At 33.6% G+C, this 16,416-nt stretch overlaps 1 protein-coding gene across 1 annotated transcript; it reads right to left on the bottom strand.

Annotated features, from left to right (window-relative positions):
• Positions 1-1,543: 1,543 nt before the first annotated feature.
• Positions 1,544-11,350, bottom strand: LOC147558773 (ubiquitin C-terminal hydrolase 13-like). The gene is made up of 31 exons (XM_086660508.1): positions 10,943-11,350; positions 10,655-10,697; positions 10,139-10,283; positions 9,900-10,045; positions 9,389-9,654; positions 9,088-9,306; positions 8,870-8,978; positions 8,672-8,787; positions 8,358-8,456; positions 7,600-7,709; positions 6,884-6,958; positions 6,598-6,676; positions 6,339-6,476; positions 5,932-6,012; positions 5,705-5,824; positions 5,491-5,610; positions 5,330-5,407; positions 4,808-4,896; positions 4,618-4,726; positions 4,395-4,460; positions 4,197-4,307; positions 3,856-3,911; positions 3,592-3,769; positions 3,398-3,499; positions 3,231-3,302; positions 3,032-3,097; positions 2,839-2,904; positions 2,544-2,741; positions 2,248-2,322; positions 2,048-2,134; positions 1,544-1,866 (listed from the first exon to the last, which is right to left on the bottom strand). The coding sequence occupies exons 1-31, from the start codon at positions 10,964-10,966 to the stop codon at positions 1,825-1,827; spliced, it is 3,285 nt and encodes a 1,094-aa protein (XP_086516634.1). The 5' UTR covers positions 10,967-11,350; the 3' UTR covers positions 1,544-1,824.
• Between the last annotated feature and the right edge of the window lie 5,066 nt (positions 11,351-16,416).

Below are 16,416 nucleotides of genomic sequence, written 5' to 3'. Positions count from 1 at the left end.
AAATAATCCACTTTTAATTCCTTCCTCCCCCTAAGAATTAGTTTTCGTGGAAAGTCAAAAATCAATATTTTATATATACGGATACAAGAAACCTAGTATTTATCTCCATATATGTTCAAAATGACATTTCACCCATAAAATTTAGCAAAAATAAACTTTTACTTTTACATTGTGCAAAAGACATTTTGTCCTTTTTACCAAGTGATATGTTTATAGAGTTGTCAAAATGACATTTTGGTTTTATATATCTAAAATTACATTTTTACCTTTTTATAATATCAAAATTGACAGTTACCTATATCTTGTCAAAATGACATTTTTACCCTCATATATTATCAAAATGATATTTTTACCATCATGTGGTTAATGACATTCTTACTTTTATCTTGTAAAAATGACATGTCTAATCTTTTGCATTAAAATGACAATTTTACTTTTTTATACTAGTAAAGTTACATAAGGTTTAATAATTTTACAACATAGGTAAGAATATAATTTTAAAAACATAAGGCTAAAAATGTAATTTTAAAAAAACGTAAGGATGAAAAACGTAATTTTGAAAACATAAAAGTAAAAATGTTATTTCGACTACATAAAGAGTAAATAAAACTCTTAATTGAATATTATATTCGTAGAAGTTAGTTGGCACTCAAATAACATGGTTCAAAATTCGAGGGATTAATAAATGACTACAAAACGAAAGAACTCTTATTTTCACGGGATAATTCCGTGGAAGACTTCCCATGGAACTCTTTTATTTCAATGAAATTATTTTCCTGATATCAAACACAACCGTAAATAAATTTAAAAGAAACTTTTATAAACTTAAACAAAATCTTTCAAAGGATCTAAACCCTAAATCCTTCAAGTGGTTATTTTTTTCTTTATTTCTTCTCTAAAGCTTTGTTTTCTTCTTATTACTAAACCTTAAAAACATGGAGAACGAACATAATATATTTAGAAGTGATCAAAAATATGTTTGAGGGCGCAAAATTAATTGATTTTTGTTTACCTCTTTATAATGCTTTTTCCCTCTTTATAAGAGTCTTTATAAGGGTTAGGGTTAAAGATTTGGGGAAGAGAAGTGATGGAGAAGAAAGAACAAAAAGTTTGTCTAGAAGTTATGGGGAAGATGAGATGGATGAGTTTTTCTTAAGAGGAGGGATAGAAGAAAGAGGGGTGAAGGACTTAAATGTATAAATTAATTTTGTAAATTGCAAATTATTTCTGTAATCCCCGTAATGCCCTGTAGATTTTACAAAGAAACATAGATTTCCCAGGAAATTTGAATTCTTTTTATTCTCCAAAGTCGCGGCCAAATTAAACCTTTGAAGTCCAAGCGCGACATGGTACTTTTTCTACCACTATATTGGTGTACAGATGGTTTCAGAATGATTTGACCCCATTACAGGAAAAATGGACACCCTGCTTATTTTTCCTACACTGAATCGACCACCAATATGGGTCTGACCTATGTAAACGACTATCACCCAGGCGGAGAAGATAAATAAAAAGTGAAGCATTTTCAACAAACAAAAAAACAAACTAAAGGTAAATTTCAATAATTGAATACTTCAAATTTGGTTTTTTATGTTGAAAAACTTCGAATTTGGTTAACACCCACCTATAAGATACCAAACGCTATAAAGGAAGGGCGAAAACTGAACTATACCCATCCCCTGCTGTATACCTCTTATACTACTACAGATTCCTCTATCCAAAAATCCCAAGCTCTGAAGACCGATCTTTTCCTTTTTATTGCTTGGGTTGGTATCAATCATATTCACAGGTATCTTCCTCTTTTTCGACAACATAATCTGATATTTAGTTGTAGATCTTCAGCGGATTGTTAGATGTGTCACGAGCCTGCAAAGTATCAAGACATATTTGTGAGTCAAGAGTTAGTACTAAAGAATTTAGAGTTCTGCCTTCAAAACCAAAAGCTAATATATCTAGTCGAAAAAAAACAAGATAGTCGTGAGAATGCTAAAAAGAATAGCCAGACATTAATCGATATTAGGGTATAGAATGTTGAAGTTATGCTTACATGGTTTGTTGGATGCGTCCCTTTTGGAGAAGTGTCAGAGTGCTCTAACCCTATATATTGACTCCATACTCCATAAATATCTCTTGCCTGTAAACATGTAAATATTTTAACAGATTGAAGCACAATAAAACATCACCATAACCGAAAAATGAAATCTCAAATACACATATTGGAGTTAACAAGTTATGAGGTAAACGAACCGGAAAACGACGTTCAACTACATCAGTATCCTCAAGGTACACCGCCCGGCCCAATGACACAAATGCAAATTTCCACTGACAATAGAAAGAAAATATCTTATCAAACCATTTTTAGCGGGAAAACAGTGCGCAAGGTAGAAGCAATGCTATTAAATCATGTATAGCAGCGGATAGTATCCGCCACGAAGCGGTCCGTTGTGACCCATTAGCGGGTTCATCAAGGGGGGCGAAGAAATGATTTAAAATACTACTGTACTAAAAAGGAAAAATAGTGTAAGATCGATAGAGGGGAAAACCTTGGAGAACTCCTCATCAGGAACAAGCAATTTCTTCTGTATACGAAGTTTAATATCGGCTAGAGTTTCTCCCTCGTGAATGATCAAGAAAAATGGTTCTCCGAAATTCTCGATCTGGTTCGGGACAGAATCTTTCTTGAAATGGTAAACATGAACTAGCTTATCATGAGGACCAGGATTTTTCTCTTCCTCTGGTATCTGAAACCATAGACAAAAAGAATTAGAACCCTCGGAAAATAGTTATCGAAAATCCAATCGCATTAAACATGTTCTCTTGGAATCTATCTTAACTTACCTCTTCTGCACGTAATTTATAGATCTCATCTTCAATATTCAAGATTGGGTCACTAGGAAGAAAAATCTGCAAGAAAATGTTCCATGAGATGAAGACTTCTTAAATATTGAGTAGTTCGAATAACCCTTCATAATCCCCTTCTTGGACCACCAACAATAATACAAACAAGAAAAATCAATCGAAAATTTTATACCTTAAATATCTTATGACTGAAAATTTCAAGCAATCTAAGTTCGGCTTCGGGATGAGATAGTTCAACCTGTTTCTTACGATAAATTCACAGCAAAGAATATGGAAAAGAGGGTCAGCGTTACTGTACGAGTATTTATTTTTTTTAAATCGGGAAAAAAATTTAAAACACAAGATCAAATGTAATATCTAATACAACCTACCTTTGTTTTCAATTCCATAATGACATCCTCAGCAGTGCTCTGTTTCGGCAATCTAATAATGTGCTTTGTTACCTAAAAATAAACGTAAATAGATTAAACAAACCATAGGAATAGCAATATTGCTCGAATATGGATGAATATGAGATCATTCTCATGTAAATACTTACTTCTGCCTTTGTGGCATGATAAAAATCAACTTTCAATGTCATATAGTTTTCCAGTTCTGGTAAAGGAATGTCAAGTACTTCATAGTACAAGATATCGGACATCTGCAAGAAAATCCATCAAGAAAATGTAAGGAATTCTTTGCTCATAATGCCATAGTAAGGATAGAGATAGAAACATCGGTGTGATAATATACCTTATTGTAGTTAACCAACATGGATAGCAAGCGATCCTTTCCTCGGTACTTTATGGGTACTGGGTAAGGTTGCTGAGAGTAAGAGTTGTGTTGTCTAAGCCTGACTTTAGCGGGATCATCTACACCAAGTTGACGAGCAACTCTTCCGACAACTCCATCATAGTTCAAATCTTTCGACCTGAGAAGTCAAGGAAAACGTCACAAACGAACACAAAAATACAAAAGAGGAACAAATGATCAGTGTTTGAGCAAAGAAATACATACAACGTGAGGCTGAAATCGTCCTCCTTGGGCTTCTCTAGAGAACGGAAATGGACAACCTTTAAAGCATTACACGAACAACTTAAATTAACATGTTTAGGGATCAAAAAGGAAAAAAAGAAGACCGAAAAGGCGTCCCCCAAAATATGAAGTGGAAAAAAAAATCTTAGAAGATCATATCTTGACCATAAACACATTTGGTGAGGGTGAGAATGTCTCTTCCTCTTCACTCATAAAGAACTAAAGAAAGATCATCGAATAATGAAAAGAAATAGTATGTTCATGCAGGTTAGTCTAGAAGAACAACGATATCGTGGACACTCATAGGTTATTAGTAACTATACCTGACGGTTACAAATATATCCAAGAAAAGACGGAATATCAGGATAGAGGAACAGTTCCTCATTTTCAACATTACAAGATTTCTGGAAGCATATAATATCCCCATCTTCGAGCTGCCAGAGAAATAATTAGAGGTAAGGTTACTTAGTAAAGAAAACGCGATTGTGAAGACTACACATGTCAACTATTCATTTACGTACCAGATTATCTTGAAAACTAATTTCCTTATTGATCTCTCCACAGATGACTTCCTTGAACCTTAATTCCTACCAAAAACAGAAAGGAAGATTTTTCGGAAACATTTAACTAATAGTAATTATTTGATAATAACAACTAGTGTAAGAGTAGTTGATTGTAAGATATAAATAACAAAGGCAAATATGGAAGGAAAGGAGGATCGATCTTAATAGTTAAATGACGAACCTCATAGAGATCAATTTCCTCATCAGCAGGAAAACCAGCCATTTTATTCAGCTTAGTTAATATTTCCAATGGCTTCTCAGTACTCTTCACAAAGAGTCTCCCCACAAACCTGACAAAGTAAGACCACATTTTACATAACCGGTATAATTCCCAACGTAAGCTAAACATCAAAACGCGGAAATAACTTTACCTAAGTGACTCATTTTTAGGGTCATAAAGCTTGAAGAAAAGGATAATATCTTTGTTTGTCTTCTCAGGAGGGAATGTTGGAAGTAAATCCTGTTTGGACATAATACAGATCAACAAAACTATTAATAATTGTTGTGGACGATGAACAAGCAACACAAGAATGCAATAATGAAAGTAAACCACATGATACATGAGATTTACGTGGTTTGGTAGGTGAGACCTTACTCCACGATGAACAATGACACGATGATTTTTACCATGAACGAAAAACAATTTATAAAGATATTCTCGAGGTTTGGTAGGTGAGACCTCTAAATTGATAACAACCCTTTATAAGACTAGGGAAACATAAGTAAATGGGTCAGGCCAAAATTTTGACCCTATTAAACGATTTTTCGAGTTGGAAACCGGGTTTGATATTTACCCACATTCAATACATCAACAATGATCATCAGAAAAAGTAAAGAACCATAACAAGAACCATAACGATAATGCCATAATGGGTAAGAACTAACTACATTACCTGCCCAAGCTCTACTTCCAAAAACAACTTCAATTCTACACATGGAGCTCTATCCGACCACTCCAACTGTCCACCGACCTAAATCACGAGAGATTGTTACGAAACTTGAGCAACAAAAGCTTCATATTAAAAATGTATTTCCATGATCATATAGTGTTTACAGGTTGGGTTTCCTCTCGTTCTGTCAATGGTCGTTGCAGACGACAACAGGTTTGCCGCTGTGTCCATAGCCAGTACCGTTGAAATTGCACGGGTATACCAAACTCTTTAGCAATCTCTTCCTGCAACATAACCAAATTAGATAACACGCATACCTCAAAGATATATGCGTACATATATATGTATATATATATCTTTGTTAGTCCTGTCTCTTACCTTGAAAGTATTAAAAGGAGTGCTCTTCTTAATGCGAAATGTGCGGACTTTGTCAAAATTCACAAGATCAAAATATATATCTTTTCCAATCTGTTCCACGAGGTCCTCATTTCTCGCAAGCTAAAGGAGTGCATAATTACTGTTAGAAAAATCTCGGCATATATTGATGCTACTGTGCTAATTTTTTGAAACTTAAATGAAACCTATGAAGTGTTAGTAAGAAAAACCTTTATAGTAGTATAAAGATATGCTTCTGCTTTTTCCTTTTTCTTCTGTTCTTTTTCTTCTAGTTCTTTCTTCAACTTAATCTGTACAACGGTTGAATCAGCAGAATTAGGAACTTCAAACATCTAACTAACAGCCGGTCATAACCCATCTGGGGACCGGAGACCAATAGTCCAATAAAAGATTAAGGTTGTGTTTGTTTTTCTCTTAATCTGTCTCGTCTGAATCTGAAACATCTGACTCACATGGGCTCAAAATTAACCCAAATGAGCTATTAAGACGAGTCAGACAAAAACAAAGACTCTGAAATACCTCTCTATTCAATTTAAAAATCAAGTAGGATTTCAGATCTGATTTGGAAAAAAACAAACACTAGTCAAGTTAATGATACATATGAAAAGGGTTTTACCCTAAGGTTCTCTGCAATGTCCTCCTCATCCACATCACAAATAATTTTCTCCTTCTCGCTCTCACGTATGTAAACGAGCATGTATGCACTCGAGCATTTTGTGAATCTAAATGGTACATAATTGAAGGCTGGATTTACCTGCAGTGATGGTAAGGACATAATAAAAGAAACAAAAAATGTTTGTCAAGAACAAGTAAGGCAATAAGCAATGCATGATACAAAAATGGAACATTATAAGTACTCGTATCATCAATATCACCTCTCCGTCTCCTCCATACTGTTCTTCTAGTGCTATTTTTGTATCCACTTCCGTTACCGACTCATCATCAAATTTTACCCTAAAATCAATACAAAAATCATTTATATACTTTACAAAAAAAAAATTAACCGACGACTCCACAAGAAAGCCCAAGTGAATCCAAAATAGTCCTTAGGAGAGAGCAAGAAAGGGAAGCTGAAGTCTCCAAATACAGGGACAACTTCTCAATAAGAAAAACTGGGTACGCCGCTAAATAATAAAATTAAATAGGGAGGTGAAATATCACCATTGATCAGAGAGAGTTGGCCTGATACAAGCATAATAGTGTCCACCGTTCACTCCACCACTGTGAACTAAAACACTGCAAACACACGAGAGTGAGTAAGAACTAAATGAACTTATTTTATCCATAGGGAAGCATATACATACACATACAACATAGAACCGAAAATACATCAGCTGTCACAAGAAAAGTCCTGTTCCATTTAAGAGCCTGTCTTTTGCAATTATTTTCAGTTTTACGTAACATACCATTCATATTAACGATTTTATAGACCTAAATGATTCTCCGCAGAGAAGTAACTTGTAACAAAGATAAAATGTGGTTATTAAGGTCTCCTACAAATATTCTCCCCTCTCCTTTTCCTTTCCAAAACGTCATTAATTTCCATGGTTTTACCGATACATTAACGTTAACGTTTGTAAGCTGATACATTAACGTTAACGTTTGTAAGCTGATACATTAACGTTAACGTTTTTTAGCCTTAGCAGATACTATTCACAAAAAAAGTAGATAAGATGAACATGCATGATTGCTTCGATTAACTATTTGTTGGAAAAAAAATATCTTCCATGATCTACCAAACATTAATTAATATTACCAACTTTGACTAGGTAAACACAAATGTAGTATATTCAACGATTAAAATGAAAACACAACTGACCTACCTAAATATACCTAACAGAAACTATCACTCATTAACTAATAGTACTTTATGATACCTGTGAAGTGTGTAAAGGTTGCGAACTGTTCGATCTGCTTCTGGAGATAAATATTTGCCATTTTCTCTATCAAGGTCAAGTTGCAATGGGAACTCATACCTATCATTTATCTGCAAACAGTGACAAATAATAACAGTTCAAGCAACTTTCATGGAATGGGTTACTCAAAAAAGGCTTTAATCAACATAAAGGACACAGGATCATCAAGAGATAAATGAAGCAACTAAACGAGTAATTTAAAAACCACTACTTGAGTGCTATGTATGATTTTCAGCCATTCAGCTTGAATATCGCGCATAATTATCAATTTGCTACCAATTTCGATGAACTTGTGGAGATTCTATTTGCGTACGGGATGAATCATATATTATTTAAGTAACAGAAAGAACGGAAACAAAGTAAACAAACAGTTTCAGGTAATAGAAAGAACGAAAACAAAGTAAATAAACAAATGAATAGGTGGATAGAAGCAAGGGAAATTATGCTATTTCTATTTAACGAGAACCAAGAGAGAATCATTTGAATTTTTGCTCTAAGACTTGGTATCTACACACACAACATCAAAGGACAATAAATGTAGAAATCACCAGGAATCATTACATACATAAGAACAAGCAAACAATAAGGAAGAAAACAATGGCAATCCTAAAGGTGAAGACTGTGGAAAAGAGGTTTTAGCAAACAAAACTATGTTGAAAAAAATTTACACGCCATTAACATATAATACTCGTCAGCTGAAGTGCTAATCATATACTAACCTTTACCATATTATCACTTATGAAATCATATTCGAACCGCTTCAACTGAAGCTGGAGAACAGGAGGAAAGTTGATGAATAGGACACCCTTCTTAGCATCCTGAAATTTCCAAGACAAACACTTTTTTAAATAAGAACCTCCATATAACACAAAAGGTCAGATTGACTAACCACAGAATGCATGCAAATGTATTTAGTGTTTTTTATAAGGTTAGACGGTCAAAGATTGTCTTAACCGATTAAGACCTTCAGGAATAAGATTTCCATTGCGTTTATTATTTGTTGTTTAAGTAGCAAGTATTAACTGCAACTAACCTGCAGTCCGTATTTCTCAGCATAATATTTGTTATCTCCTTCAAGGCGTTCGACCTCCACATACTTATCAAATGAAGCATACACATCCTGACAACCTTTAACATCAAGCTGAAGATCTGCCATATGAATGCAGAAAAAGTTTACTACTACATAACATTGCATACTGAAAAAAAAAATTAACTGTAAGTGAAAGAATACCATAGAATGGCTCCTTTCTTGTTGATCTGTAGTCCACATTCATGCACTCAACATAGTTTATATGGTTCCCTTCAAATAATTTCTGAATTGTACCGTCGACAACAGTTCCCTAAGGCAAACAAACAAGAGTTCATCTTAAGATCGTGAACATAAATTTTAAAGTTCTTTGTTTTTTTTTTTTTTTTTTTACTTTTCACTGATATCTCTGAAGTGCCTACCTTCATTTTGTTTTCAATATTTTCACAAAGAACCCTATTAAGTTCTTGAGCATCATGTTGCATGAAAGAATCAGAGCGATCCCACCCAAACGATTTTGTCAGCTCTTTAGTTGAAACACTGTTGTTGCCAAACTGTAGTTTGTAAAATAAACTCTGCAAAGCGAGAGGGATGCTTCCCGATGGTATGCCATTCTCAGTTGTTGGCATATGGTAAACAGCCTAAAATTCACAATCCAAAAAGCAGTAAGATAAACGGAATAATATCATGAACAAGACAATAAACTCAGGTTGAGATCCTCACCTTTCTGAAATAGGGGATATGATAAAGAGTTTGAAGTAGAGAGTTCATGTAACATGTTGCTCCTTGATTCTTAAGTCCTACAAATCCTGTTGATTTTTTTGGATTGTAATTGCAGTCGTCCGAATCCTTCGAAAGGGTAACCTGGACTTCAACTCTTACCGTACCATTCACAATAAATCCCCTTCTAGGATCAGTTACCTCATGGAAAGGCATAAATTGTGCAAAACCATAATTCATCTTTCCCGCAACAAACTGGTGTATTGTTTCTGCAGGAGTTCATGGCCGTAAGATAATAACCAAATTTATAGAGACTGGTGATAATATTATTCCTCAACAATGAATAATACAAAAACTACGACTCATTACAAAACAAATTGAGTGACCGAAAAGCATATCTAATCATTTGACAACAGGAGAACATATATGAGAGTGAATTATACAAATACTATAGCGAAAAGAGGTAGCAAAAAAATAAGGTCTTATGCCACGACAAACATGTTAAAGGACATACCTTTTCTAACCGTGCATTTACTGTCGATTTGATTTATCACAGCGAAGCTAATTTTAGTCCATTCTTGAGGAAGATTTGCTATATCAGCATCTAGATACACTGATAAATAGTTCACGTATCTCCTCGTTACGAAAGTTACAATCCGCCTGTCCAAAATTAATGCAGTTGAACATTAAATATAAAATACAGATCAACGTAGTAACTACGGAAAAGTATAGGAGCAGGACAGATAGGTATACCATTTATAACCGCTACTACTAAATGTTTCAGAGGTATGCCTCCCGTTTGGCCTAGAGAAGTTCTCGATTGTCCATGTGAATGTTTTCGATGGAGGAACTTCAATTTGTTGATTCTCTACTGTATTAACAGTTTCCACTTCCTCTACTAAAAAAGTGGCAAAAAGATCAAAACTTTAGAACCCTAACATTAATAAAAATAAAACCAACTGAAACTCAATTCACTAGAAGATATTCATCATAGATTAGTAATGTGCGAGCTCAAGCTTAATAAGTGCCCAGGCCTTTTGAACGGGCTTGGACCTCTCTGTCTAAAGCAAGGGCAATATCGAATTATCGATAACGGCTAAATCTTGGGTCATTAAAAGTTAGTACAGATCAAAATCAACTGAAACTCAGATCCAATACAAGATATTTTTCATTAATTCGTAAAATCGTATCAAACTTTTCCACGTTCAGAAATTCAAACCCAAAATCATAATTGAGCAATAATTATTCATAATAAGATCAATTCTTCACCTTCCATTGGTTCTGAATCAAGAATTATCTCACCGTCTTCATGCTGTAGAGATAATCATAAAAGAAACTTCAGATTCAGTAAAAAAAAAGAAACTCTGTAATAGAATTGCCTTATTATTAATCAAAACTACTTACAATATCAAAAAACTAAAACCCTAAAACAATCAAATCGTAGATAAAAAGATCGAAAAAAACAAGAAAACAGAAAAAAAAAAAAAAAAAAACTTTTGTAGATTGAAATTTGAAAGTGAAGATAGAGAAAGAGATGGGATTTGAGATTATACATACATCTAGTGGTTTAAGATCACCCATAGTTGTTAATGGAAAAGCTAGGTTGAATTTGAGAAGGATAGAGGGTTTAGGTAGAGAGAGAAAGAATAGAGGGAAAACTCAAAACATTGACGAAGCTGGGAAGGAGAGCGAGCGCTGATATTTATGCAGGTTTGAAGGGGTAATTCTGGTATTTTTGTGGTAAAAAATAGAGAATAAATATAGGGAATAGAAGTCTAATCGGACCCACAAAATCTAGGAGTCCAAATTTAAAGGGAAGAATTTATGTCTTGATTTCAGTGTTTTGATAAAAAGAAATAGAAAAGACCTAAATATTTGATGTCTTTTAGTGTTTCAAGAAGAAAGGGTGTTGCTATAGGCACACTTATTTCTTGTATTAGCACTCAAATTCAGTTTCTCTTTCCTAGATATCAATATTGAGATCTTCAATTTAAGACATATCCAATGCAACAATCTAAAATCTTTAAAATAGGTGTCATTTTCTAGATAGGTAGTTTTGCTTTTAAGGTTAAGTGATCAATTAGATCCTCAAATGAAATCTCAAATATTGAGTTTCTTCTTGAAAGATTTGAAACATTAAATGATGCCACATCATTTTAAGATTCACACTAAATGTTGCATTGGAGAAAGATTTTTACAAAAAACTCAATAAATCTTAGGTGGCACTTTGAATTTTTCAATTTGATTGTTGAATTGGAGATGCTCTAAATATACTCTCCGTCTGGCTCAATCCAAAAGTTCTTGTACGAGAGAGCCTAATTTCTTTTACTCCTATTATCAAATCATTTATTCTTTTAGTCTTTTTTTTTCTTTGTAAATTTGATTACGTCCCCGTTTTTATCATAATTACCTCCAATTTTTTCTCCATATTATTCTTATGCCTTATTTTGCTTAACTTTTATTCTCATAATTTTTTCTAAAATTATTGTGATCCATCTTTCTTTAAACTCTCATAATGATTTTTTTTCTAGACACAAATACCTCTCGTTCTTTTAACATGTTCTTTTTATGTATTTCAAGTATATACAAGACCAATTGCCTACATTGAAATGACACAGTTAACACGACTTACAAGTTAGCGGTAGCTGTGTTAGTTAAGAATGCCACAATAAAATGTATAAATCACTTGTTTGAAATCACTTCAACACTTTCAAACAATTTACATTTGTTTATTGTTTAGACGTGCCCCAGAAAGAAATATTTATGGATATGGCACTACACTATCCTATGGTTGAAAGTTGAGCGAAGTACTCTTTAGGTGATGTTTGTTTTCCTCATTCTTTAATTCGAACTCATTTCAAATATGAATCATCCGAAGCAAATGAACTTAAGATTAACTGAAATCGACTTTTAAGATGAGTCAAATATCACGAGTGCGATAAGATATAGACTGGATCTTGTCTTAAATTTGATTACGCCCCCGCTTTTATCATAATTACCTCCAAATCTTTCTCTATATTATTCTTATGCCTTATTTTTCTTAACTTTTATTCTCATAATTTTTTCTAAAATTACTGTGATCCATCTTTCTTTAAATTCTTTAGGAACATCATAATGATTTTTTTCTAAACACAAATGCCTCTCGTTCTTTTAACATGTTCTTTTTATGTAATTCAAATATATATAAGACCAATTGCCTACATTGAAATGTCACAGTTAACACGACTTTCAAGTTAGCGGTAGCTGCGTTGGTTGAGAATGTCACAATAAAATGTATAAATCACTTGTTTGAAATCATTTCAACACTTTCAGACAATTTACAATTGTTTATTGTTTAGACGTGCCCCAGAAAGAAATATTTATGGGTCTGGCACTACACCATCCTATGGTTGAAAGTTGAAAGTTGAGAGAAGTACTCTTTAGGCGATGTTTGCTTTTCCTCATTCTTTAACTCGACCTCATTTCAATATGAATCATCTGAAACAAATGAACTTAAGAATAACTGAAATCGACTTTTAAGACGAGTCAAATGTCACGAGTGCGATAAGATATAGTCTGGATCCTGACTCAAATTACGTTCGATTTCATATCTGACTTAGAGTACGAAACATGATTTTAGCTTACCAGATTGGGAAACATTAACAAATTCCAGTTAAGTTTTAGATTATTGAAGACAAATTAAGGTTGCAAGAAATTTCAGTCTGTACACTTAAACCAAGTAAATTTCACCTCGCACCACCACTAGAACATCACTTACAGAGATTGAGCTCATCCTTCTCATCACCTCAAGTTCGAACAAGATTTATAATAGCTTAACAATAAAATAAAAATTAACCTTTAATATCTCTTATACTAGAGAGTAGAACTTCAATATAAACTGCAAATATTAATGAAACGATAAAAAACTATCGATTTAATATCCAAGAAGATACATGTATTTGATTCATAATTTAATTTGTGACTCGAAACTAATGTGGTACAATTTATATCTTTAATTTTAAACCGTTGACATTTTCGCGAAGCAGTTGATGTAAGTATATAAGAAAAAAACGTTATACGAGCTTTTGATTCATTTGTCCGAGTACACGTAATAATTTTACATTTATAAACTACAGTTGAAAGAAAGAGGTGAAACATCATCAAAATGTACACTAGGAAGAGAACAACTAGAAAACAAGAATCATGATCTTTATACCATTAGCAATCCAAAGTAAAAGATTTTTCACTCCGAATTTGTCAATAATCTTTAGCTTTCTTCATAGCTCACCATCTCATTCTCAACTTCTTTATTACTGGTTCTATTGATTTTTCTCTTTGTTCTTCTTGACCCACATAAGTACCCGAATCAAGTGGAACTAGGATTTCCGCATAACATATTGTACGAAAAAAATGATTATATACCATCAGGCACTATGATGTTCCTCACACTTTCTTGCTTTTTATCATACACACCCAAAGTATTACAAGTACCCTCAAATACAAATATCACCATTTTTATAACAAAACTAGGAATTAGCTCGTGCCCATAGGACGCGGATTTTTCTATAAGCATGATACGCGGGTGAAATGATAATCGTAATTAAGATTAAAGATTGAAATAAAAATATGTATAAAATTTGGAGAAGGGATACAATTTTTATCAGAGGTAAAAGAAGATTTCGTTTAGCGGAGAAATTTAAGGAAGTGGGTAGTTGCTTAGACTTCACAAATGTTAAGATTAGTTTTGTATATAGACTAGGGTATAGCCCGTGCCCAAAACCTAAGTACCCGAATGAAGACAACGGTTAAGATTTACATTTGAAAAATGAACGTCTGAGATTTATAGATGCAAGTTATGACATGGCACCCAAAACCTATGTCATTTTTTTTATATAGACTAGGGTATAGCCCGTACCCGTAGGGTACGGAAATTTCTATATTATGTTAAATGTTATACAAAATTATCGAACATTTTGGTGTTATACACATATTGAAGTAATAAAAATATATTAAAAACGATAACGGAGATTATATTTAGTTGTTTGAAGGGAGAAAAGAGGAAAGAGAAAAAAATAGTTAGAGAGCTTATAGGGACTGAGTGGATAGTTATTCTCACTTTTCCACCTTTATCCTTTAAAACTCGTTAAAAAGAAGGGTCGTGATTTACAAAAAAGAGTTGGACGATCGAGATTTATAAACCAAAGTTATTACATGGCACCGAGTGGGTAATTATTCTGACGGTTAAATATCTATCTATTCAAAGATTCTTTAAAAAGAAGGTTCATGATTTACAAAAGAAAATTGGACAACCGATATTTATAAACCAAAGTTATGACATGACACCAAAACCTATGTCATTTGTTATATAGATATAGTGGCATTGTGAAATCAATCTTTTCAGAACATGTTAGTCCAGAAATGGTTAAGAATTTACTCCAAGACTTTCGTACTCCGTATTCAATACATCAACATTGCGGATCCAATTATAAGAATTACAACAAATAAAAAGATCACCATTTTCATCAAAAAATAAATAAAATAAAAAGATCACCTCCCAAAACACCCAAAGAAATAAAAAGATCACCTCCGCGAAACACCCAAAGTTGTTTTCGGTCGCTCATCAAAACAATTTGGTAGTAAAATTTCATAGAATCTCTCTTCTCCAAGGTTGATCGAAACAATAACTCTTGAATTTTCTGACATCCAGTATTGAAGAACTCCATCAACAAAGATCCCAGGTACATCAAAAGAAGTACTCGGAATCAATTGATTAATAGTACTTCTCCATGAATAGACATGTACTTGATGAGAAATTTCACATGAATCACGAGCGGTTCTCACAATTTTTACCAATCTATAAGCCTTTACTTGATCATCATAACCAAACCCCTATTCCGCGACATTGTGAAAGCTAATCCTTGGTGCTAATGGTATTCTCTTGTATTTCTTAGTCAATCGGTTTCAAACACAAATTAAACATCCATACAACTTTAAACCAATCAAAACCAATCAAATCATTACAAGATCCAACAATATCAACAGAAAGAAAATCATGCTTTATAGGGTAATAATCAAGCTTAATAGGCTTTATATTCATCTGCTAATGACAAAAAATGTGCATAATGATTTGGAGACGAAGAGTAAAGATGTAGATTGCAGTGGGCCTCCCGATTAAGTTGATGGCCCCCACGGCCAAGAGAGCAAAAAGGCTTCACAACCAAGTCCTTTAGGTTTAGGATTTGCTAGGTTTGGGTGTTCTATTTGTTTCCAAATTAGGATTATTATCAATGGAAGAAACTAGAGTTCAATAACTATCTCCTTCCTAGTTTCAGTCTATCTAGAAGTGTCCAAAACCCTATAAAAGGAAGTCTAGACGGTCTCTATTTTTCACCTTTCAGAGATTATTAATCAAGTTTATCGCATTTCCCTTTATCTACTTACTTATTTAGACAAGTTTTCGTCTTTTGATTATCTTCTGTTGCGTCTATATCATGTGGCATTCAGAGCCACCGAAATTTTGGGTGAATTATTCTGAATTTTTTTCCGAACAAAATCTATTATAATGTGTTGTATTCTATTCCTCAAGGGAATTATAGTCAATGGTATTCAATTCCTCAAAGGTGTGGAGGCATTACTGTGTCATGTGCATCCTAAAGGGACTTCAGTTTGGAAAAATAAGAAGTAACAGTCAAAGTACCTTGACGAAGTGCAACAATATTCTTGCGGATCTGAAACATGTATGATTTATTTGACTGAGCATAATGTTCCTTCAGAAATTTCCAAACCAAAAAAGAAGAAAGGCAGCGCATACAACTCTTTCGAATTTCAGGACAAACAGAGTTTTGAATCCAGCTGGAAACCACTATGTCACAATGTGTCCATAAAACAGCTGATGTAGGATCCACAGGTTTAGGGAGAGAGCCATCTATAAAACCTTGTTTGTTTTTAGCAACAAGGACCACGGTCATGTCATGAGTCCATTGGGCATACTCACCTCCCAAAAGTGTTGTAGGGTAAAACACAGAAGTCGAGTTGTCGGATGGATGAATATA

This window comes from Eschscholzia californica, unplaced genomic scaffold, assembly GCF_041429995.1.
Source record: "Eschscholzia californica isolate CP2 unplaced genomic scaffold, dmEscCali1.0.p SCAF_2, whole genome shotgun sequence".
Classification (NCBI taxonomy): Eukaryota; Viridiplantae; Streptophyta; class Magnoliopsida; order Ranunculales; family Papaveraceae; genus Eschscholzia; species Eschscholzia californica.
The sequence above is the reverse complement of the archived record's forward strand: the minus strand, read 5'-3'. Positions and strand labels throughout refer to the sequence as shown.